This window comes from Trachemys scripta, chromosome 5, assembly GCF_013100865.1.
Source record: "Trachemys scripta elegans isolate TJP31775 chromosome 5, CAS_Tse_1.0, whole genome shotgun sequence".
Classification (NCBI taxonomy): domain Eukaryota; kingdom Metazoa; phylum Chordata; order Testudines; family Emydidae; genus Trachemys; species Trachemys scripta.
In genome coordinates, this window is record NC_048302.1 from 133,413,265 (window position 1) to 133,440,120 (window position 26,856).

Consider the following 26,856-nt stretch of genomic DNA (forward strand, 5'->3'; position numbering starts at 1 on the left):
GAGTTATTGAATCTCAGTATCTACGGTCATAAAATAATTGTGTGAGCCCTCCCCAGTTTCCTGCAACTGTGAAAATTTAAATAGATACAAATAGAAAAAAATACTAAAGAATAAACAATCACCGACATTATACATCAAAATTATCAAAAACACGTTCTGACAAGCCTTTTACATAAAATCAGTTGCTCAAAGAGTGGTCCTTCCTCTTACTTACATGAATAAAAGGAACGGGATTTAGCCCTTATCCAGCGTGTGCATAAACATGTAAACACTTTCACTACAACGAAGTCCGCTATTAACATTCTGAGATGAACGTTAAGTGAATTTGCTTCAAAAAACAGTAAAATCAATTTTGCTGTTGAGACTTGCAATAAATTTCTTGCTTTCAAAGAATGAACGGCCATAATTATTTTTACAAGTGTGCAACTGGTTAAAAGCAAGCCTTGAGTAGGCACAATAAAAAAAAAAATCACTTGCATGAGCTTTACCCAACTAGTTAAGAGGCTTACTATATGGTCTGAAATTAAACCAGCGGCTTTATATTATTGTTTTGCTTGACAGAGATCACTCATTATGAAGATTTTAAGTGTACACGGGGAGCTTAGTTACAAGTGATCGTGTGGCATTTTGTTTCTGTTTTAGTTAACTGTCTAATGCATAATTATATGTAGCCTCAGTTTAAAAAGTGACTGCTGAGAGCCTCAAAAAATACAACTTAAATAACCATGAACTTGTTCAATTTGTCAAAGAATCAAATGAAAGACAACAAATGGATATACTTTATTGGTTCTTAGCATGACATTAGAATTACAGTTGTAAAAAAAAAAAAATCACACGAACTGCAGGTATAAACATGTAAAACAATACAAAAATAAATGGAAAGGTAATTTTATATATTTACGGAATCAAGTTGTGTAATAAATACAATAAGCAAAAAAGCTTCAATCACACAATTCAGTTTAACTGAAGTTACAGTAGTGTTTGTAAATACAAGTTTTAAATTAACAAGTTGCAAATATTAAAGCATTGAAAACTAGTATAAAAGTGAATTTTGGCACATTGTAAAGTGAGATTTGTTATATTAGTATTTGACAATTGTGTAAAAATGAAGCAATTTCTCACTAGCCTTTTGAGGTACATTTTTAACAATCTAAAATCAGATTAACAACGTTGTTCTAACAACTCACAGTTTACGATTTACTATACTAGTTACAATTTTCCCTTTTAAGAATACCAAACAAGGTATTCCAGAGCTTATATCTGTGCAAATTCAGAAAAATCTCAATATAAAACTTATTAGGGAACTTTTAATTGCAACTTAAATCCTCCCTGCAATCATTTTTGCTAAATAATAATACAAATGTGTAAAAACTGGAATACCAAATTCCACAGCTTTACAAAGAAATAATCCTAGGTCACAGCTCAGTTCAAGTTGCAAGTGTTCCCTTGCTAAGTTTGTCACATTTTTCACCCCCCTATAACTTCAGCAACTTCTGACCAACACTCATTCTCTGTGAGAAAAAACACAAGCTGCTAACGTTAAGGTCAGCAAAGCATATAAACCCTTTGAGGACTCTTAGCACTTCAGCATAATACCAGAAATGCCTGGACACAAAGTTACTCTTCTCCATTTTCATTATACAGTAAAAAGATAGTATAATGGCACTTTTTACTTATTTGAACATTTGCAGCTTATCGAGAGATGGTGCTTTTTTTGTTTTACAGTAGCTAAAAATTTCCAAAACTAGATATTTAGGATTAACCCAATTCTTATCTCAACTTCAAAAAATAAAAACCAGATTCCCCTGCAGTTAGGGTTCAGCATGGTATATACATCTCTGACAGGAATACAAAAATTACGATTTCCCCCCTTAAAAAAAAGGGGGGGGCTGCTGACTGTGGGAAGTAAAATTAATCAGCAACTGCTATAAAACATCAGCAGTATCAAGTATTTATACATTTTAGTCCTCAAAGAGTTTTTTTAAAAAACGATTTAACCATATGTGCTAATATTCTTCACTAGGTTAATTTTAAGTCCTTTCACCAAAACCGTTTCTCCTTTAAAAAAAGGGTGCAAGCAATACAACCCATGACGTCCACTCCCATAATTCGCTTAGTGCATCAATGGCGCCATATGCAAGGCACTGCTATGTTTAAAGGGTATCATTGTCACAGTTTCACTATTTCGGTAATTTTTTTTTAAAAATCACAGTTAAACATTAAAAGCTGAGGTAATCAAATTATTTCAATATCAAAATAGATTAATTGAAATAGTACCAGTATGGTGAAAGGTCTTCATCATATTACACAGTTATTGTTACCACCCAGCATGCAGTACAGCATATAATATCTATACTATGCCTTTGTTGTGGTGAACTCTTCTGATTCAGGCTTTAAAAACAGCTTGATTTGTGCAGCAATAAACCCAATTTAATAAGTTTAGTATTTCCTGTTTTGGTCACAGGGCATCTCGGTTTTAAACACAGATGAGGCAGCCCAGCAATGTTTATTTTCAAGACCTGCACAAATTAGAGTTCTTAAAGAGAGTTCAGCAGAGTATAAACTACAGTATCTTCATCTATCAATTGCACTTAAAACCTACTCCGTTACTGATTTCCAAGTTGAGACAAAGTGTCAACCGAGTGCCATTTGTCTCAGCTCCTGGTATTTTATGTCTGACGTTACATAGTCATACAGCTATTCTAGAGATATGGCTTTTGCAGATTAGACAATTTAGGCTAAAAAGGAGCACACAGTGTTTACGCTAAGTTATATTGGCAAAGAATTATTCTATTGTCTAAATGCCCCTTTTGCAATATTACCTACAGAATTTTATATTTTCACAACCCTGTCTTAAGACGCAGTTTCCATAGCCAATTTTACTTAGTTTCTAAACACTGACAACACCCCAGAAATCAACTGTTAGCTACGTTTACCTACCAGGCACTAAGTATATTAAAAGACTAAAGTGTAGCCATGCATAGATAATTCTCGAGCCTTATTATGATGCTCTATACCTGCAATATGGGTTGCCCCAGAAAGCATACAAAACTTGGAACTAAACTGCTGGCTCTCACTGTGCTTTATAAGGAAAACACGTCTATCCTATTCAAGTCCTGTGGTGTGCAAGATAATGCCTAAATTCTGAAAGCTTTTAACATCTAGCACGAAAAAACGAAGCAGCCGCCTTACAAACATTTAAATCCTAAGCTGCACCACCTGGAATTCAAAAACTGTACTTTCTTACGGAATCCGTATACCCTAATGATCACAGTACAGGCTAGTAGTGACGTATACTAAAATTTTATCTGAAGTATTCCAATTTTTATGGTCTAATTGAAATTTCAGCCATTTAAGATTCCAAATTTAAAGAACTTCTTTCCTAACTAAGGCATCAAATTTCTATGTGGACTTGCACTTGACTGTAGGAGTTCAATCTAGTTTTCCTTTTCTTAACAGAAGAGCTTATGAACACCAGTTATGCTTCATTATTATAAGCATACTATACGGAATTATTCCTTCAATAAATTCTTATTGCATCAAATACATCTGATCAACAGAAAGGTCACAGATGCACTAGAAGCTGATCCTGATCTGTTCCTGAGGGAAAGGAGTATGCAAGTTAAAATGTTCAGCCGTGGTTGGTTTCCACAAAACTAATTTTCAAATACACAGTGAGCTACAGTAATCTGTTTTTCAAGGTAACAAGCTCTACAATACTGTCGGTCAGTAGCCTGCAGGTTAGCCACCTCAGAGTCTTGGCCAGCGTTCTATGTTGTCATATTCAAAATAGTTCTTGTTTAATTTAGAGGACAAGGTGCCATCATTCTCACTATAATATCAGCTTGAAAAAACAAATCGGAACCAAAAAAAAAATCAAACCCAGTGTTTCAATTATGTGGAAGGCTATGGCACATAGATTCTCCTAAAAGCTTGACAGATAAAGTACTTCAAGTACTGTTTTGCATTTCTCTACTGTTCTTTTTTACCTTTGAAAACATATTGAGTAGACGAATAACTCATCTCTTCAGCCAAAAGATACCTTGCTCATCCCCAGATGATTTGCTCAGATGTTGGGGCTACAGGAAAATGTACAAGATAACCCTTTTACTCTCAAGCAATGTCAGGTCATAGGTTACACCACTCTGCCTGTAATGCATTCTGCATGATAACGATAGTATCACAGGAGAAAATGAGCCATTGACAGCAGCAGCAAGATCAGGTGATCAGAGCTTTTCAAGTGTTCCCCCATTTCTCGCTTTAGGAACACTCAAACTCTCATACTGAAATACTTCAGGGCGTAACCAGTGTTGGCCACTTTTTCATTTATGGACACCTGTGTACATTCTGTACAGGAAGTCTGATAGAACATTGAAAGAAATGAGCTCCAGGTTTTTGATTATCTGTACCACAGACCAATTTCACTGCTCATACACAGGGCTATTAGGACATAGTTTTGTTTTGAACATGTAGTATTTCCACTGCTAAACAGAGAAATTCCAGGTGATGCTTTTTATGATCTGGAATTAAGATGAAGTGGATGTGAACCAGACTGTACAAACAACTAAGTAGTTACCAGATTAAAATGCCAGCTTTACAGGAATGAAGTTTCATTTTAAAACTGCTAAAAACTAACATTTTACTTTTCATTTTCTTGTTAACCAGCAAGGCTGTCAGCATTTTTCGGTTACTGATAGTCAGATGACAGTTTAGAAATCCACATTTATGTGTATTTAATACCACAAACATGCATGCTTATGTCTTCTGCTCAAAGAGGTCATGATATTCTTGTTCTTCGAGCTCTCTGTTGTACTTTTCGATTTCTCTGTTAGCTTCTTCCAAGTAGTCGTTCATGAACTGGTCCATTACTGATGTCGAAATACTAAGGAAAAGTATTCATCCAAATAAAAATGTGCACTAGAATCAGAACAGGTTGGACTAAGTAAGCAATTGAACTAGTTAGCTCTGCATATCAACAGGATGAATTTTCCTCTGTGGGCAATAATACAATGTATTAGCATATTCCGGAGTCAGAACGGACTATCAGTACGCTTCCTCAAAGAGACTGCAAGAGTTACATAGGTAACTTTCTTAATCTCAATAGGAAAAAATAATCAGGGCTGTGTGAAACACCAGCAGGTCAGGTAAGTGACAGTAAGGATATCTCCAGGATATCCAGTCTCTGCCCCAACCGTTGCCTCTCTAAAATCATCCCAAGCTTCAATCTGATGTCCCTGGGTAAAGTTCTGTAAAACAGGATTCCTATCACCAGCTGATTTTTCAATCTGGCTTTTAAATTTACTCCAAAAAAAAAAAATGTAGACCCATCACACAGTATCTGGACCCTGGAAGTATGTTCCATTTGTACTGGATTGCATTTAGGAGGGGATAGTAAATGAGAAAGAGGGTATTATTCCTGTTATTAGACTGTTTTAATGGCTGTGAAAGGGTGGTTGATGCTGTGGTACATTATTTGGGATAGTCTCATCCATTATTTGGTCTTGCACACCAGAATTACACCTCTACCCCCATATAACGCCACCCGATAACACAAATTTGGATATAATGCGGTACAGCAAGTTCGATATAACGCGGTTTCACCTATAACACAGTAAATTTTTTGGCTCCCGAGGACAGCGTTATATCGAGGTAGAGGTGTACATGAATTTGATTAAGTAGGTTTCAATAAGCAAAAAAGTCACTAAATCCCACCAGCAGAAATATCAAGATTAATATTCATGAACAAGGTTTTAGCATATGTGCTGCTTTGATTTCCCTTAACTGTTCTACCAAATGACCATGATTAGGGAATTTATCCAAGAAGGGAAGAGAGGTCTGATGATTTAAAAATTAAATTTAAGTGCCACAGAAGTTGTGGAAGGACAAGTGGGCCCTCTTGCTCAAAGAAGAACTGAAGTATCCACCTGCAGCTTTCCAAGTAAATTACAATCAATCAGTTACTGAAGATCAAGAAATAAAAAACAGAATTGAGAACATAAAAGGAGACTTGAGGTAAGATTTTGTGACTGATGGTCTCTTTGTTCAGCACCTAATGCAAATGTTCCTAGGCACTACAATAATACAAATAAATAATAAATAATAATAGTTTAGAGAGAATCTTAGGACAAAAATATTAGAAAATGTGATAAACACATGAGGAATTGTACAGTGGGGGGTCTGTTAATATGACTCTGGAGTTATTGCCAAATATTGAGAGAAAATCCAATACTCCAATTCAGGTAAAAAAAGTAATCAGCGTGATTCAGGAAAAACTAAAAAAAGCCCCTTGGATCTTGGTATATTTTATTTTGTCCTGACAAGGAACCAATTCTGCTGATCTAAGAAAACAAAGATAGCTAATTTCAGAGTTCAGCGTATGCTCGCCATAGCTGGTTGCTGGTATCAAGTAAAGGGTGCAGAACCCAAGCAAGGGTTTTTAAATAATGAAGCAAGTGCAGCCATATTTTAATTCACAAGTAATACTGGAGGGTAATCACGCACATGCTTCTGATTTTATTTGTGTGCGCACTCTGAAGATACAGTGATTAGTTCCTAGGCATGTGAGGTTTTTCCACATCAATCAGGCTAGAAGGTTTTTTACATTAATGAAACTTCAACATCCAAGGAACAAGAATGAGATATTTTTGTAGCCAGAGATCTTGCTGTCTTTTTTGGGGGGTTTCTCCAAGTATATATTCTTTTTGTGACACATTATATTGAAAGGTAGTTAAGGGATTATTTGGTTTAAATTGAGATTTTTTTTTTTTTTTTTGGTATAAGTATGCTTCCAATTATCTGAAAACCGCAGAAGACACAGATTTTGTTTGGATAATCAGGAGTTTGGATAATTGAGAGGGCAGGAGTGGCAGTGCAGGGAGCCCTCTGTCGCTCATGGCCGGGCTCACTCACTCCCATGACACCAGGACTACCCTCTTGATTGCTGCAAGCGCAAGGGGTGGGGAGTGGGGTGGGGAGGAGAGGAAGGCTGCGGCCCTGATGGGGCAAAGTGGAGACTTCTGGCCATTGCGTCGATCTGCCCCATCAGGCCCTTGCACATGCAGGGATCAGGTGTCACCAGCCCTGCAGGGGCCCTTGCAGCTCTGCTGTCATGGCTCCACTCACTCAGTCCCATGACAGGAGGGCTGCACAAGGCTTCCTGGGCTGCTGCAAAGGCTGTTCAGCAACAGGGTGGCCTCCACCAGGGCCGGGGGTCTCTGCTCTATCATCTGAACCTCCACATTATCCTAATGCGGAGCATGGAGACAGAAGGGATTCAGATAACAAGGGTTTTGAAAAAATCAGGATTATAGTGTACTTGATTTTCTAGATGATCTAATGACCTATGGTTTGTTCAATTCAGCTTCTTACACGGTGACTGTAGGAGTGATCTATTAATGTTAAAGCCTGATACGGCAAATGGTCATATGCTGATTTAAAACATCAAAAACTTTCACTATGCATGATCACCAGCTAGTCAGTTGGCTCTTTTAAGGATAATGCTCTGCCTCAAAATTCCACGTCAGCTTTGTCTACATCTGCAGCATACTTTCTACAAAAATACTCATGAATTTAAATACATATTAAAGGATACGTGGATGGTAATCCATCTTGTCCCCAAAGAAATTCACAAACTGAGTTCCATTGTAAAAGTAACCAGCTGGAAGTGGATCCAAGTGGCGCTTCATCTGCATTCAAAGGCAAATACTGTACCATTAGACATGTAGGCAGTCTAAAACATGGGTATGTAAATCTATGCAGTTAAACAGAAGGGGGATGCCTCTTTTCAGAAACTTACCAACCCAGTACAAAAGTGCTTGACCTTTTGTTTAAATGAGGTAGACTCTTGCAAAACAGGCTTAAATACTAACATGATTGCAGTATCTTTAACTATTACCTTGTAATTTAATTTTCTACTAGGAAAATTGAGAAAAAAACCCAAAACATTTATTATCCTCTTGGTTGTAAAAGAGGACCCTAAGGGCATGTCTAGATTAGGATAAATGGTATATTCTTAAAACTTGTTAGCCTAAACAATGCAACACTAGTTTGGAAAGGGCAAGTTAGCCCTGCCCCATTTTAGCTAATATAATTTTAAAATATGCCTTTTATCCTAGTCTGAACAAGCCGTTAATGTTAACTGATACAGGGCTATCTTCTTGTGTCTCCAGACAAACCACTCAAGAGACACGGACTGGCCCTGTTCATCTCAATCTGGAATAGATTAATAGTTTCCAAGGCCAGAAGGGACCACTGTGATCGTCTAGTCTGATCTTGTGTATAACAGGCCACGAAACTTCCCCAAAATTATTCCTAGTGCACATATTTTAGAAAAACATCCAATCGATTTAAAAATTGTCAGTGATGGAGAATCCATCATGAGCCTTGGTAAATCTTCCAGCCATTGGATCAATGTATGTGTTTCTCTGCTAGATTCAAGACCCTATTAAATTTGTTCCCCATGTAGATACTTATAGATTGTACTGAAGTCACCCATAACCGTCTCTTTGTTAAGCTAAATAGATAGACACAAAGAGCTCAATCACTATAAAACATATTTTTTAATCCTTGAATCATTCTCGTGGCTCTTCTTTGAACCCTCTCCAAATTATCTACAACCTTCTGTATTGTGGACACCAAAACTGCAAACACCAAACACAGTTGTACCAGTGCCAAATACAGAGGTAAAATAACCTCTTTACTCCCACTTGAGATTCCCCTATTTATATATCCCAGCATCACATCAGCTCTTTTGGACATCACATTGGGAGCACATGTTCAGCTGATTATCCACTATGACCCCTACATCTTTTTCTGAGTTACTGTTTCCCAGTGTAGAGTCCCCCATTGTGTGGCCTACATTCTTTGTTCCTTGATGTATATATTTACATTTAGCCATATTAAAATGCATATTGTTTGCTCGTGCCCAGTTTACCAAGCAATCCAGATAGCTCCGTATCAGTTACCTGTCTTCTTCATTATTTACCACTACCCCAAATCTGTATCATCTGCAAACTTTAGCAATGATGCCCATGTTTTCTTCCACATCACTAATAAAATAGAGCCAAGGACTGATCCCTGCAGCACCTCCCTGGAACCATACCTCCTGGATCACTTTTCCCCATTTACAATTACATTGAGACCTGACAGTTAGCCAGCTTTTAATCCATTTAATATATGCCATGTTAGTTTTAGGTCATCCTAGGTTTTTAATTGAAATGTCATGTCTGTCAAAGCCTTACAGAAGTCTCAGTATATTATGTCAACACTATGATCTCTCAATCAAACGTGTAATCTCAAACAAGAGATCAAGTTAGACAGAACCAATTTTCCATAAACCCATGTTGATTTGCATCAATTACATTACCCTCTAATCTTTTATTAATTGAGAATCTAGATCTAACAGCCAGGGTGCTTACATCACTCCTGTCCCCCTAATATCTGAACATCTCGGACTGTATCTCCACGATTGCCTAGGAAATGAGGGAACGCTCATTGCACAAGCAACTATAAATACTCTGTGCACTCTGTACATCAGTCCTCATTCCATTTAAGAGAATGGTGGCATGAGCACTAATTCCTTAAGCAACAAAAGCGGGGTGAGGAGTGGAGTCACTGAGTCATGGTAGTATAATGTATTGTAATTGTCCTTATTTGCAGAATAGAGAATGCTTTAAAAACACATTAAAATATGTCTTAACTATTTAAAGAACTAAGAAACAGGTTGCTTCATGGAGGTGACCTTATAATAAAGGTAGTTTTGGGTTGCTTTTGGATGGTCTCTTATGACAGGTTTCCTAAGGCAGCCTGTTGCATAGACTTCACTGCATTTCAAACTAATTTTGAAACATATATAGACCTCGGTAACATGAAGCTTTTATCAAACATTTGTTTAATTCAATTTAAAATTGATATATTTTGAAATAAGTTGCACGTAATCATTGGGCTGTCCCTTTAACAGCTTTGCACCCTGTGCCATTTCCCAAACTGACTCTCCACAAAGATCTCCTGTAACTATCCATATATTTGTTGTGAGGACAGATAATCAAAATAAACTTGCATTAAAAAGCAAGAAGAGTATAGGCTCAAAAATGCTGAATAGCTTGCCATGTAAATACAAGTACTATTAGTTTCCCATATCAGATCCTTAAATCCATTTTCTTTCCTGCTTTTTATTGACTAGAGATATATGGTTCTATTCCAGATGCATTACCACTTCAAGATATATACTAAAGGGCAAACATCTAAGATTGAGGCACTAAGTGCTTATGATTATAAGGATCTTTTTCCAGTCCTGTGACATGGCCAAATGCTTCCCTGACAAACTCCACATTTCATATAGGAGGTTTTAGTGTTTAATCACCTTCTATTCCAACAGGAAGCCACAGAGTAACTTGTAAATACTCCCGGTTGGTCTAAAAACAGGCTGTACCAGCAGAAAGACCAGCAAAGCACAGCTTAACAGTAGCAGCTGCAAGGGCACTCTAATAGAGTGTCCACAGGAAGAACTATCTTAAATGAGTTTATTTTTGCCCCTCACATGCAGAGGACAGCAGAGATGAGCAAACAGTATGTATCTATATAGCTACCAAGAATTAATGGAAATACATCCATCATTATTCTGAAAATGTGATTATTGCTATGATGTGATAGCCCCATGCTCCCACTTCCAAAACTATTATGGAATTGGGTTATTTGGAAACTAATGCAATTACACAACACTCCCACCACTTATCTGTCAAGTATCAGAGGGGTAGCCGTGTTAGTCTGAATCTGTAAAAAGCAACAGAGGGTCCTGTGGCACCTTTGAGACTAACAGAAGTATAGGGAGCATAAGTTTTCGTGGGTAAGAACCTCACTTCTTCAGATGCAAGAAGTGAGGTTCTTACCCACGAAAGCTTATGCTCCCAATACTTCTGTTAGTCTCAAAGGTGCCACAGGACCCTCTGTTACCACTTACCTGGAAGCTTAACAACATCAGGAAAAATAATTTTGCATGCATCAAGTCAGAAACTTAGAACACAGTTCTTGCTATAGTCTTCTATCATATACATGGGTACTTAAGGAAGTGAGGGTCAAAACGAAGCCTTGATGCTAATGGCTTGTACTTACATGAATGTTTTTGATCTCCTGCAGAGTCAGCATTCCTCTGGTTTTCAGGGCTTTCCTCTGAGGTTTCTATACATAGATTCAGATACCAATAATGCTTTTCATGCTCATGGCAACATCACATTATGTTATAATTAAGGTACCAAAAAAAACAAAAAACCCCACAAAAAAGCAAGCAACCAGAAAAGTACAACTACAACAAATATGAGAAAGGCAGCAATATGTAACCACAGATAATTGTGGTTAATCCTAACACAAGGTATTTTTAAAAAATGTATATGAATGCTAATAAGTGGACACGGTTATTGAATTGCTTTGTTTACTTAAGGCACTCTAGATTCAATTTTTACAAATACAAGTGTAAAAAACTCAAGAATCTTATATAAATGTGGTTTAGTTAACAGAATAGAACAAAAATTCTGAAGGTATTTTAACTAAACTAGTTAAATAAGCTATTGTAAAAAACACAAAAATCACATAAGAGGCAGAGCAATCAAGTTTTTAGACTTAATAAAGAGGCCTATACCTCAATTCTTTAGGCAATATGCAGAAACTAAAATACTAAATTATTTAAAACCCCTGAATCAGTCTCTACTTTTGATGTTGTTGGGGATGAGAAGGCACTTTCATTATAAATCCCATTTACAGAGGTTTGTACATTTTTGAGAGCGTTACTGGTTGAGTTAAAATCTCTCATATTTGTTCTCAGTCCAAAGATTATGCTTTTATTTTCAAGGTCTGATTAAATTCAGCTCAATCACAGCTGAGTTTTTCATCCTTGGAGAAATTTGCTTATTTTTAAAACGTCCAATCTTCCATGAACTCCGTCTCAGAACGGACAAATGCCGTTGGCATGTAAGCAGAAGCATGATTTAGAAATAACATTTGTGTACATACAGCACGTACATTTCCCACTTAAAAAGAAACCACGCCCCAGGCTGGAGGAATAGAAGGAGCAGAGTCAACTTCTCAGCCTACGCTGCATTCCAAGACGCTACACATGCAAATTTATAGTTACAATATATTACATTTTTTTTTTTTTTTGCATCAGAGAAATCAGGACCATCTAATTAAAGATTGTACCAAAATGTGTATGGACAAGGAGCTAGAGTTAATGCAATGTGTGCAATCATAATTTTAATGGTTCCTGGTTCAAGTGCTGTAATATTTTCAGTTTTTGCATGGAGTTTTCTTTAAAAAAAGAATTCAAAGAGTCACTCGCCAGTACTTTGGAACTATTTGATTGGAAAGCACCGTAACAACATCTTTTCCCATACTCCTCAGGAGCTCAGACTGGTCACAGCATCTAAAAAGCCTACAGGAGCACTGATTGCAGTCCCTATACTATCTCAGCTGTTCTACACTGGGGGAAGGGGGGTGGAATCAATCTAAGATAGGCAACTTCAGCTACGAGAACAGTGTAGCTGAAGTCGATGTATCTTAGATCGATTTTCCTCGGGTCCTCACGGCGAGGGATCGACAGCCGCAGCTACCCCGTCAACTCTGCTTCCGCCTCTCGCTCTGGTGGAGTTTCAGAGTCGACCGGGAGCGCGTTCGGGGATTGATTAATCGCGTCTAAATGAGACGCAATACATCGATCCCCGATAGATCGATTACTACCCGTCGATCCGGTGAGTAGTGAAGACGTACCCTCAGAAACCAGACACCCTTGTCCATCTTACAAAGTGCATCCCCCAACCCTTTACTCTTCACCATGTGCTATGTTAGCCACGCACATATACACATTTTGGACTTACTTAACAGCCCACTTTACAAACGTAGCAAAAAAACCTGAACATACGATTTTCAAGGCAGTGTAAATCAAAACCAGGTTTTGAACACAGGTTATTTCCATGCTATATTTACACTTTCTTTCCACAGCAGTTTGCAAAATGTTTTAAAAAGGGGAAGAGAACACTTCCCCTTCCACCAAAAAAATTGTCTCATGATGAAAAATAGCTGAACAGTTTTGGCTCAAAACCTTTTTTTTTTTTTTAAATCTTCACTGTCAAGCACAGACCAAGCCTGGAAAGTGTAAGCCCAAAAGATCAAAATTTGAGCAATCGAGAACAGGAGGGAGGAATGGAAACAGTTATACACTAACTATAGTGGTCACTTCTGCTCATTATCATTATACCCAAGTGCAGATTCCACACACTGAATTGTCTGTCTGAGCTTAAGCGACTCTGGACCCCACCCATATAAAGGACAACCATGTCTCAGTCCAAGTCTTCTTGGGACATACTCGCAGACTCAATTTGCTATGGAGTATTCTGCAGCAAAGAGTTCTCACCGTGAATATGCTGCGACATGTTTTAAAAATAAAGTTCAAATTACAGGTGGCACCGGTAAGCCTTTTCAGCCATCTTGTTGAAAAGATCATTTCTAATAGTAGAATCATGTGCGCGCTATGCAGGACATAGTTAATCAGTTTCCAGTCTACTTTAACAATAAGAATATTAAAACACTCAAATTTCTCTTTGGATTTTTAAACCAGGCAACACAGAAAAAAATCCCAACAGTTGTATGTCCACAAACCTGCTTTGCAGTTTGTCTGAGCCAGTCTTTTATATCCTCTTCCTTAAGAGAGCAGCCAATGAACACAAGGAAGCACTCTTGCTGACCGCTGCGATCTCGGTTATCATTTCTTGAATCAGGAGGAGTAGGCCCCTCCTGAACAGGCACAAGGCTTAATGAATTAGATGATGTGTTATGACAGACTTCTATCATCTTATCAGAATCTACCAAAAAGAGAAGATATTTTCTTTATATAGTGGGCTGATATAGCTGACTTATCTCAATTATTTTAATAGGTAGCATATGTGCATAGATGTGTATGGTTCCTTTACGAACCAAACAACTACAAATGATATATTTTAGTATCCTCGGAGTAGGTGAAAACAAGTAGTGTAATCTCAAGACCATGCATACGAAGTATACTACAGTTACCTGAAAACTTAACTTTGCCCAAAATGTGGTATATGTTTCCAGAAAAAGGACTTGACTTAATTGATGACTTAATTGCTGTATGAAATAAAAACAAAAACAGGTTATTCAACTTATTTTTCTCTTCCCTGGTGCAGCTCATTCAGCATAGTTCACCTTGGCTAGCAGTAGAAGGTTAGAGTCCCAATCTCTAAATAACCCACTTCATACTATCTGCTATCCTATGTCCCTTGAAGCCCACGCTATTCGTAATTTCTCTTCCCTATGGGGGAGAAAAGGATATATGCTCGAAGGGTACTATAATAAAAAAGTATCCCTCCCACATAATTGATTCTTAGTGCGGAGAAAAAGAAGATTCTCAGAAAAACAATTTTTAAAGTGACAGACATTTCTGCTCTAACAGCACATATTCACTCTAGCAGCAGTCTGATTTTGTAATCATTGCAAAGAATGATTATATATAGTCACAAGGTAGCTATCCTTTAATGCAAGAAAACAGAAAAGTGTTTATTTCAACTTAGAAAAAGCTTCTAAGTATCGAAGTCTATGGGATAATTACCCTCAAACGCACTAAATGTTAGATTTAATATTAAAAGATTACACTTATTTAAACAAGGTCATGAGTCTTTTTAAAGTTTCGAGAATAGACAGAGTCAAAATACATAGCATATGGAAGTACTTTAAAGAGGAGGAATTACATTCTAAATAAAAATTCATATTATTCATGATTAGCATAGCACAGGGTCTCCCTACACTAACTAAACACCCACAATATTTTAAATCTTAAAGTCACCAAAAAAACATTTTTACCTTTACATTTGGTCACAAATCGTGTTTTTTCCAGAGGACGGCTAAACCACACACAGATCTGAACCATTGGTGGGAAGACGGAACCAGCTCCAAACTTACCATCATACCTTTTTAACAAAAAAGGGGGAAAAAGGGAAATCAACTTTATTTGCCAAAGATATTTTTGATTTCGTTTCCCCAGTCTTCATGCGAGCAATCAAAGTTCCTATAAGTGTCTATTATCATGCTTTATCTGCTTTTTATCTAACAGATTTCTAAAAATGAAGAATTAGTTATTTTAACAGACGAGCTTTCATGAAGAGAAAAACTAAATTCACTGCATGTAAGAAGAGAAATACAAACTGTAAACAAGGTAAGAATTATGTATGTAATTTTGTATCATGATTGATATCAGGAACCACTTCAATGAAGTTCCTGCTGTTAGCACTTTTTTCCCCTGTGCACTACATTAAGAGAGAGAATGTCAGCGTCAAGAGGTCTGAACCAGTTTCTTCTCCAACCCAATCCTCTTCCCTTTGGAGTGATATGTGATCTACAAAAAGGCTTGCCCTTACCTAACTCCATGCTGGTTTACTTAAGAAGCCTCTCTCAAACCCAGTTTGGAGTCAAGGTGTAATTAATTCTAAACAAGAAGCATAGAAGCTGTTCTGGACTGACAGGGTATGTTGATTGAAGTGCTGCGCACTATGCCTCTAATGCTCTAAATGTAACTAGAAAGCTGAATTGGTCAGGATTTGGGATTGGTGCCAGGTTGGCAGTTCTGGAGAATGAAATCCTCTATTTGCCACACTGATACAGCACAGACGGCAGCTACAACATACCATCCCCAGCAATGTGTTGCAAGCCCGAACTGCAGAAGATATCACTAGGTGTTAGAATGGAGTTCTGTTTCCATGAATTTTCTGTCCTCGGCCTCTGCCGAGGCTGCCAATCAAGAATGCGGATATTCCACTGGGGATAACTGTCTGCTAGTAACTGAAACAATACTACTAGATCATTTCATTTAGGCTGAACAGCTGTCAGACTGAATTTACTTCAAGTCAGTACTGCCCTAACTCCTCTTATTCTCACAGGGCTAGCTCTTGCTCTCATGGAAATGAATAGCAATTTTGCCACCCATTTAAAAGGCAATAGAAGAGGATCCTAAGTAGGCAAAAGATGGCACTAGTGGATCTAAAAAGACTACTCACAAGCTCTTAAAAAAAGACATTTACAAAGTGATTGGTCCACATGTATGAACTGTCTTGAAAATATAAGTGGGGCTTTTAAAATCCTTCATGTTAATTAAAAAATGCTTTTTTTATTATTTCTCAGTTAAGATACTTGCCAGCCAGGATACATTAAATAGCGAGCTCTCATCATCTGAGGATTTGAAAAACTGCTTTCAGAGAGAATTAGCTCAATATCCTCATTCCTATTAAAAAGATAAAAGGTTGAGATTTTTAATTTACAGAACATAGTAACAATGGTCATTTATCTGTCAACTATTTACATAAATTAGGATGTGCTAGTGAGATTGCAGTAAAATAATTATATGTTTACTATTTATGGTACATTAAAATATTCTCAATTTTCCAGACGTTAAAAGTTTTTGTAAAAACAAACCAAAAAAACCAGGAGTTCTCTACTCAACTAATTTTCTATTTGCAACTAGAATACAAGTAAATATACTAAATAAAATATATAACACAGCAAAAAAGCCCTTATAAGAACTTTATAGGAGACTCAATTCAACTTTTATTGATGTCGAGTAGGACTTAATCATTGAGTTTGGTCCCATTAAAGTTGAGTGGATTTACTCATCCATGCTACTCCATGTGCGTAGAGGTTGCACAATTGAGCTCTAACGGAACAAATATTAATATAAACCTACAATCTGTAGAAACAATTTTACCTGCACTGCTGTATAAAGAAAAACCTAACATGAAAATTACTCTGCAAATGAAAAGATACATCCATTTTAAACCTTAACTTTTCCTAAATCATACTGTACTATTTCTAGCTTATGGCCATTTAATGTATTCCTTTGACACTTAAATCCTTAGTGTATCATGCTGTATCAGAACATCTGGTTGAAGTGTAGATGACATTCTTAAAATGTCAAAATTCTAAGAACAGATAAGTTATCCTATTATCAGGGAAGTAATGACTAAGAAAAATAAGCATTTTTCTGGTTTACATACTAAGTCCACTTTCTGTTCATAGGTGAAAGTCAAAGAGGATCAGCTTTTCTTGTAAGAGAGTTTCCCATTTTTAGAACAGCAACTTGAAAATCATAAAGAACTGGAAGCTAGTATTACCTAGTTACAAGGCCATTTTCTGCCAAGATAAATGAAACAGCAGGATTTGCTGCTCGTATGAGGCTCTGAAGTTGTACAAGGAGTGGGTGTCTCTGCTCTGTAGTATGACTTGTGAAGACCACATTGCTCACCAGTCCTGCATGAGGAAATTGGGGAATAGTTCACTCAAATAATGTCTACAATGATGGAGAACAACAACAAACATATGCTGGTTAAGCGGTATAGCAAACACACTTTTCCAGGTCGTAACTGTTGATCAGTATATGCTGGCTAGCATGTATAAATACACATGTGTACACACACACACACACACACACACACACACACCAGTGTATTTATGTAAGAATGCATTAATCTAGGGGTAGGCAAACTATGGCCCAGGAGCCCCTTCAAACGTTTTAATTCAGCCTTCGAGCTCCTACTGGGGAGCGGGGTCCGAGGCTTGCTCCGCTCTGGCACTCCAGCCAGGGGCTTGCCCCACTCCACATGTGCTGTGGCTCTGCGCAGCTCCCGGAAGCTGCGGTATGTCCCCCCTCTGGCTCCTATGCATAGGGTCAGCCAAGGGGCTCCGCAGCTCCCACTGGCTGGGAACCATGGCCAATGGGAGCTGCAGGGAGGGCACCTGCAGATGGGGCAGCGCCCCAAGCCGCCTGGCTGTGCCTCCGTGTAGGAGCCGGAAAGGGGAGATGCCGCTGCTTCTGGGAGCTGCTTTGCTTGAGCTAAGTGCCACCTGGAGCCTGCACCCCTGACCCCCTCTCGCACCCCGATACCTGCCCCTACCCTGATCCCCCTCCCACCCTCCGAACCCCTTGGTCCTAGCCCAGAGCATCCTCCTGCACCCCCAACCCCTCATCCCCAACCCCACCCCAGAGCCTGCACCCCCAGCCCCTCCCGCACCCCAACCCCCAATTTCATGAGCATTCGTGGCCTGCCATGCAATTTCCATACCCAGATGTGGCCCTCGGGCCAAAAAGTTTGCCCACCCCTGCATTAAGCACCAATAACAAAAAGCACAAATATATTAACAGTGATACAGCCTAAACTGGCCTATACCATAATCCCGTTCACTTTATGCTAACACTTAATTTACTGAAGTAAATATCTGGCCTAAGCAGATTGGAAACTGGTCAAAATCAAGATAAATTTGTTCTATGTCTTAGTACAAGCTAGTGAAGTACCTTCACAGATCAGTACCTGGAATGCTAATATCCAAAACAAAGATAAAGAAGGAACTGAACAACTAGTTAGGGAACTGGGACAAACTAATGGGATGGAATTTAGTGACACGTAAAGAGTTGTGTAACCTGTTAAAAAAACAATCATTAAAATAACACCAGGTGAAACATGCAACTTTGGGAGCACTCCATCTGTATAAAGTGAACATAATGTCGCTGCATGAGAGTTTCCTGGAGCCTGGTATCATAGATAGAACCTTTTCCCTATGCGAAATTATTATGGTCTTAGAGCAATAAACTTGACTGGTTATTTCACCTCTTGAGTATATTTCATAACGAATCAAAGTACGGTCAAGCAACTGACTACTCAGTTTATTGACCGTAATTTGTATTTGTTTGCATCTCACCCCCATAAGGAAAGCTTATTAAAAATGAGAAAATCTAAAACTGATAGCATTTTGAGCAAGTTATGCGGAACAATCAACAGATTTAATTATTCTGAATTATTAAACATTTATATTGCAGTATCTTCTAGGGGCCAAGGAGGGGGGGGGGGCGGGGAAGGGGGAAGAGTTGTCAGTTGTGTCAGGCATTATACAAATATATAGAAAATAGGTCCCTGAACTCCAACAATCTTACAACCCGAAAGACAAGACATAACAGGTTGCAGGTAGAAAGAAGGAATAGCGTATTTAGGAAATAAGATGACGCCAATTTGGGCTCCCATCCCAGAAACACTTCAGTATGCGCTTAACTTTACTTACCTGTGTAAAGTTATGCACATAAGCATTTATTTGTGAATATTTAGTGTACAGTCCGACCAGAATACAGTTGTTGGATAGTCAAAAAGGAGAGAAGGTTAGAGGAGAAAAACCTCTGTTCTTAAATGGAGAGTAACCACTGGTAGTATTTCCACCTTAGAGAAGCGAACCAATAACTGAATAACAGCAATTAAGTCATACCAAAGCTACTGCCGGCATCATACTTTGTTATACCAGTCTCAAAACACACTGAGTGCCAATATTCCTCACCGGTCTTACAAGCGGTTAAAAAAAAAAAACCACCACCTTAAAATATTCACCCCTTTGCAGGGGTGGTCTTTAGTGGAAAGAGTATTGGAGGGACAAGGCAGAAAGTGATACATAACCAGTGTTCAGCATCAATGTCCAGAGATATTGTTACAGTCTCCTACACTACATAAAATGGAGGGTTTCAAAACCAATCACTTAAAGAACGTTACTCTGTGAAAGGTATTGTATTCTCCTCATTCGGACTTGGAACTGTGGAGTTCTCATCTCAGTTCTCTCACTGACTGTATGGCCCTGAGCAACTTACTGTGCCACTCTAACTCGGCTTCCCCATCTGTAAAATGGGGATATTTACCTCCCTCACAATGAAGCTCTGAGGCTCAGTCTTGTGAAGTGCTCTGAAGACACAGAATCATTACTACTTTTGATGCAGCAAAGGAAAGGCTTCCTTCCATGAGAAATTTCAAAGACATCTATCATCCCGCTGTACCAGTGACAGTGCTAGTCTACGCCAGTAGTTCTCAACCGGGGGTACACAGACCCCTGGGGGTACACAGACCCCTGGGGGTACACAGAGGTTTTCCAGGGGGGTACAACAACTCATCTAGATATCTGCCTACTTTTACAACAGGCTACATAAAAAGCACTAGCGAAGCCTGTATGAAATTTTAGTTTGTACTGACAATGACTTGTTTATACTGCTCTGTATACTATACACTGAAATGTATATATAATATTTATATTTCAATTGATTTATTTTACAATTATAGGGTTAAATAAGTAAGCAAGCAATTTTTCAGTAATAGTGTGCTGTGGTGCTTGTATTTTTCTGTCTGATTTTGTAAGCAAGTAGTTTTTAAGTGGTGTCACTTGGGATTACTCAAGACAAATCAGACTCCAGAAAGTGGTTTAGCGGTCTGGAAAGGTTGAGTTCCAGTGGTCTACGCTATCTTTGGGGGAGGGAAGAACAGGATTTGACACCTGTCCTATCCCTTTGCATTTCTGTCAGTTGAATCACATCTGCATCCCTTTCAGAAAAGGTGCTGATGACCTCTGCAGTAAATCATCATCTTCAGATGCAATACTGATGCTGCAACATTTTCAGAATCAGGAGATTAAAGTAGGAGAAATAAAGGGATCCTCAGGTCCCTAAATCTTCATTTTCACTGTAAATGTAAACTTGACAGTGATTAGGCTGCTGGCGTCCTAAGACCCAGCAGCTTATCATGCTGACCAATATTATCTCATTGTTTCCTTGTATTCTCCCGTCTGTCAGTATCCATCTGTTATTGCTTGTCCACACTTCTTGAGGCAGAGACTGCAATGTCTGTGCAGCACCTAACACCAGAGGGTCCTAGTCAATAAAAAGGGCTCCTAGGCACTAAGATAATACAAAAGAAGAAGAAAAGAGTTCACTTTATCATATGCTGCCTGTGTATACAAATGTAGCTTCTTCTGTAGTCTAGAGTTCACGTGGACGAGGATTTATCTAGTGGAATTAGCCCACTTGCTCCTTTCAAAGCCCCATTACAGTGGAACTCCTAGGTATGTTTTAAAATATTGAAATTACTAAGAAACTTTACTGCCAGACTACCTAGGGCCTCAGACAACCTGTGTGTGTGGGTGGGTGGGTGGCGCGGGGGAGGATGATGTAGGGGTAGGAATCTGAATCTTTGGACTCCTGTAACTCAGTAACTCTTAAAACACTGAAATTACTGGTCTGATGCAGCGCTCTACAGTTGCAGGGGTAGCTTTTTCTAAATACGACACTTCCTCTGGCCACAGATAGCAGGATTCCTTCAGATTTTTAAAGATCAGGTGGTATCCTTGAACAGAAGCCAAGTTTGATCAGTTAGCGCAAGAACCAATTTAAAAGAAATAAAAGGGAAGGAAAAAGCCAATTTAATAAAATTGGACTTAAAGAAAAATGAACATTTAAGCCTCATGGCAAGCTCGATACACATACGTTCGTCCATACCATTTTAGAGCTGAGACTTCAGACAGTCAGACAATTGTCACTTTTAGAAACAAAAATAGAAAATATTTTTCCTTTCTATTTTCAAAATGGTTCTTTTAGACACCAAGTTTGCATTCCACTCCATGACGGTTCCACAAGATGCCATAAATGAGGATAACAGCTGGAAAAATACTAGTGGGACACCTAACTTCCTTGAGTCTCATCTTGGAGAAAAGTAACAGACTTCAGCTGGTGCTGCCAAAAAGAGAAATTCACCCTTTAAAATCATGAGGCTATCTGTTCTCCCAGACTTAGGGCTAAACAACAGTTACTATTTTCATTTACAGGAACCTTCCTGGATTTGAATACAGAAGATGCGCTTTTACACCTGGTGAACAAGTACAGCATGGAGACAAATTACAAGTTAAATTGGAACTAGCTCCTGCTGTTGCAAATGCCTTCTGAAGGGAATCGGAAATAACATCCTAGCTTCTATCGCCAATAAGCCTTGGGCACCAGAACCAATTTTATTAAGGTAAAAGAATGTTGGCTGGCATATTGGTGTCATCACCCTTCTCCTTTCTTAAAGTACCACAGGAACCATTCATTTCTGAGCAGAATTACACTGAAGAGGAATTACAGCTTAAGGAACTTCTGTCTAATACCTCACCCAAGGGATGGCGGAGCACAGGATGCAAGATCCCTAGTAACTCCCAGGCTGCAGTACTGAACTTGAAAATTCCCTCATGTCCCGAGTCCAATTTATAAACAATTTCAGGTATTTCCCCTGTGCCATGGACATTAACATGAAACAAAATAGAAGGTACTTGCAAGAGCAAACCATTTAAGGTAGAAATACTTATGGTGGTAGGTATTATAAAGGTCAGAATTAGACCTTCTAATATCTTTATCTTAAGAGGTTCTTAGACTAATTTGAGAAGCATCTACATTGTCAGATAATAAAATTGGGATTGAGAGGCTAAAGGATAGAACAGCAAGCACAGAGAACTTCAAACAAACTGAGAGATACACCTACAAGTTATTATGTGGATCACACAAATGACCTGAAAGGTAAGAAGTAGGCCCAACAACTACAGGTTTGTTTGTAATGGCACATGTTGGATATTTTCTTTTTAAAAAATTTCCCCATTTCATTGGCGCCACCAAATGGATAACTTGCGTATTGCTGCTTTACATTGCTAGTTCATAATTTTGATTGAAAACAAATCAACCATCTATTTAACTTACTATTGTGTGTAAGAGACACAGCACAATAGGTGTGCACCTCAAACCAGCATTACAGACAAAATTACCATCAGGATTGAAAAGAATGAGAAAATAGGCAAGGATTAAAAACAAAAATTTAAAAAGAAATAGGAAAGGAGACAATGGTTAAAATGGTATCAGCCAAACCAGAAACAGGAAGCAAATACACGATGCTTTAATAAAGAAAATGAGAAAAGAAGTCTCCTCATATTCCTTCTCCTCCACCCCACTCCCGCATTTGCCTATTTAGATTTATTTTTATGGCAGTGACCATCTTTCATTTGTCCGTAGAGTCCCACGCAGACCTAGGGAGCTACAGACAATTGTTTCCACTCTGTGGAGCTTACAAATTAAGGGTCTAATCATGCAGACTCATATACCAGTATCTTTACCCATGGAAGTATTTGCAAAATTAGGCCCTATATTAAACTGGCAGACCACAAAGTTGAGATGAAGGAGACAAAGCCAGGGAGGAGGTGAAACGGGGATGGGGAAGGGGGGGGGGGAGAGGGGGATGTGTGTGAAATGAAAACTAGGAGATGCTTAAATACACAATTTCACTCCTTAACGATTTTGACCTTTTAATATTTGAATCACCCCTTCCCCTCCCTCTTCTGTTTCTAAAATCTGTGTTTCCAAAAGGGCTTTTGTTTGTTTACTCCCGTTATTTACACACCAGCCTAACTGATGAGGTTATCAGGAATGTGCACAGCCTGGGAATAGTGCGGTAGATAATGAAGTTCAGAAACAGCAGGGGAAACTCACAAACCTAGGCTTCACAGTGATAATGTTTCCTTTTGGTCCTCAATAAAAAAAAAATGGCAACTTTAAACAAAATTGATATCTAGGATGTTAGAAGATACTCTGGAGCAGAGGTAGGGAACCTATGGCATGTGTGCCGTAGGCGGCACGCAAGCTAAATTTTCAGTGGCACTCACACTGCCCAGGTCCTGGTCACTTTATTTACTTTACATACAACCATAGTTTAGTTATATATTATAGACTTATAGAAAGAGACCTTCTAAAAATGTTAAAATGTATTACTGGCACGCAAAACCTTAAATTAGAGTGAATAAATGAAGACTCGGCACATCACTTCTGAAAGGTTGCCGACCCCTGCTGGAGCATTCCTTTTCCATGCAGAAGAGAGATTACCTAGACTGAACAGTTGCAGAGAACAATTTGGAAACAATGGAAGGCGGCTAGCGAAAGACTCAAAAACTAACAAGCAAAAGAATTTAAAGTACATCAGAAGTAGGAAGCCTGCACTCTGGGAAAATATGGCCATTGTGAAGAAACTAAATCAATTATTTGCATCGGTTTTCACTGCACAGGATGTGAGAGATTCCCATACCTGAACCATTCTTTTTAGGTGACAAATCTGAGGAACTGTCCCTGACTGAGGTGTCGGAGATGGTTTTGGAACAAATTGATAAATTAAGCAGTAAAATGTCACCAGGACCAGATGCTATTTACCCAGGAGTTCTGAAGGAACTCAAATATGAAATTGCAGAAATACTAATTGTGGTATATAACCTATCACTTAAATCACCTTCTGTATCAGACAATTGGAGGATAGCTAATGTAACACCAATTTTTAAAAAAGGCTCTAGAGGCAATCCTGGCAATTACAGGCCAGTAAGCCTAACTTCAGTACCAGGCAAACTGGTTGAAACTATAGTATAGTAAAGATCAGAATTATCAGACACAGAGATGAACACAATTTGTTGGGGGGAAGAGTCAACATGGCTTTTGTAAACGGAAATTACGCCCCATCAATCCATTAGAATTCATTGAGGGGGTCAACAAGCATGAAGACAAGGGTGATCCAGTGGATATAGTGTACTTTCACTTTCAGAAAGCCTTTGACAAGGTCCCTCAACAAAGGCTTTGAAGCTAAGGAAAAAGTCATAGAAGAGGAAAGATCCTTCTCATGGATCATTAACTGGTTAAAAGACAGGAAACAGAGGGTAGGAATAAATCGTCAGTTTTCAGAATGGAGAGAGGTAAATAGTGGTGCCCCCCAGGGATCCATACTAGGACCAGTGAGTTCAACATATTCATAAATGATCTGGAAAAAAGGGGTGAACGGTGAGGTGGCAAAGTTTGCAGAGGATACAAAAATTACTCAATAGAGTTAAGGCTGAAGGTGACGGTGAAGAATTACAAAGGGACCTCACAAAACAGCAGATTAATTTCAGTGTTGATAGATGCAAAGTAACACACTGGAAAAAATAATCCTAACTATACATACAAAATGATAGACTCTAAATTAGCTATTACCACTCAAGAAAGATCTTGGAGTCACTGTGGATAGTTCTCTGAAACCATCCACTCAATTGTGCAAAGATAGTCAAGAAAGCTAATAATGTTATGAACCAGTAGGAAAGTGATAGATAAGATGGAAAATATCATAATGCCACTAAATAAATCAATGGTACATCCACACCATGAATACTGCATGTAGTTTTGGTCGCTCCATCTCAAAAAATATATTAGAATTGGAAAAGGTACAGAGAAGGGCAACAAAAATAAATTACAGTGTATGGAACAGCTTCCATATGAGGAGAGATTAAAAAGACTGGGACCCTTTAATTTGGAAAAGAGACGACTAAAGGGGGATGTGATACAGGTGCATAAAATCATGAATGGCATGGAGAAATGGAATACGAATATTTACTCCTGAACATAAACACAAGAATCAGGGGTCACCCAATGAAGTTAACAAGCAGGTTTAAAACAAACATAAGGAAGTATTTCTTCACACCACACACAGTCAACCTGTGGAACTCGTTGTCAGGGGATGTTGTGAATCATAGGGTTAGAAGGGACCTCAAAGGTCATCAAGTCTAACTCCCTGTCAAGATGCAGGATTTGTTGCATCTATCCATCCAAGACAGATGGCTATACAGCCTCCTTTTGAAAATCTCCATGAAGAACCTTCTACAACCGCCCAAGGTAGTCTATTTCATTGTCCTACTGTTCTACAGTTAGAAATTTTTCCTAAAATTTCATCTAAATCTGCTATGTTGTAATTTGAACCCACTGCCTCTTCTCCTGCCTTCTGTGGCAAAAGAGAACAACTTTTCTCCATCTTTTTTAAGGCAGCCTTTCAAGTATCTGAAGACTGCTATCATGTTCCCCCTTAATCTCCTCTTTTCCAAACTAAACATACCCAGTTCCTTCAGCCTTATCGCGTGTGGCTTGCATTCGATCCCTATGATCATATTTGTCACTTGCCTCTGGATCCTTTCCAGTTTCTCCACATCTTTCCTATACTCTGGTGACCACAACTGGACACAGTACTCCAACTAAGGCCTAACCAGTGCCGAGTAGAACAGTACTTATCCCCTCCCATGACTTGCATGCCTTCCTAGTATCTTCTGTTACCAGCTCACCTTCTCCGTTGAGCAGCGGACCCATACCACCCTTATCTTGCTTTTTTGTCTGACCTATTTGAAGATTCTTTCCTGTTGTCTCTAACATTTTGCCAGCTGTAACTCATTCTTGGCCTTGACTTTCCTGATTTTGTCCCTAAACGTTCGTGCTATTTCCCTGTATACTTTCTTGGTGACATGCCCCTCCTATTTCCTGTGTGTATCCCTTCTGGCTTTTAGATTGCTGAAAAGCAACTTGAGAAGAGCCACAGAAGGCCGATGTGGCTGCCCATCTTTCCTCTGTGTTGGAATAGTTTGATGTTAAACCTCTAGTATTACATCTTTTAAGAACTGACAGCCCTCTTCAACTTCTTTTTTTCCTAACTGGTCTTTCCATGGGACCTGCCTACTGTTTCTCTGAGTCGGGTGAAATCTGCCTGTCTGAAGTCCATTGTCCTTGTTTTGCTGTTCTCAAATGCTCCTTTCCATAGGATCTTGAATACTATCAGATCATGATCACTTCCTCCCAAGTTCCCAACTACCTTCACATTCGCAACTAATTCATCCCTGTTGGTCAAAACCAGATCCAAAATGGAAGACCTCCTAGTAGTTTCCTCAACTTTCTGACTCAAAGCGGTCGCCTGCACACACTAAGAATTTGCAGGATGCATCATGTTTTGCTGCAATAGTCTTCCAACAGATATCAGGGAAGTTAAAAGCCCTCTCACTGACACCCCCTGCGAATAGCCATATGAAGGCCAAAACTATAGTGGGGCTCAAAAAAGAATTAGGTAAGTTCACAGAGGATAAGTCCATTAATGCTACTAGCCAAGATGATCAGGGATGCAATCCCATGCTCTGGGTGCCCCTAGTCTCTGACTGACAGAAGCT

At 38.7% G+C, this 26,856-nt stretch overlaps 1 protein-coding gene across 2 annotated transcripts in view; it reads right to left on the reverse strand.

Annotated features, from left to right (window-relative positions):
• Positions 1-761: 761 nt before the first annotated feature.
• Positions 762-26,856, reverse strand: part of C5H20orf194 (chromosome 5 C20orf194 homolog) — a 130,564-nt gene continuing 104,469 nt past the window's right edge. For both annotated transcript variants that reach the window (XM_034772594.1, XM_034772593.1), the window contains exons 30-37: positions 17,163-17,298; positions 16,190-16,276; positions 14,863-14,969; positions 14,056-14,130; positions 13,645-13,847; positions 11,110-11,175; positions 7,592-7,685; positions 762-4,868 (exon numbers count right to left, since the gene is read on the reverse strand). In XM_034772594.1, coding sequence (XP_034628485.1) covers positions 4,756-4,868; positions 7,592-7,685; positions 11,110-11,175; positions 13,645-13,847; positions 14,056-14,130; positions 14,863-14,969; positions 16,190-16,276; positions 17,163-17,298 — 881 coding nt within the window. In that variant the 3' untranslated portion in view covers positions 762-4,755. The remainder of the gene's footprint in view (positions 4,869-7,591; positions 7,686-11,109; positions 11,176-13,644; positions 13,848-14,055; positions 14,131-14,862; positions 14,970-16,189; positions 16,277-17,162; positions 17,299-26,856) is intronic.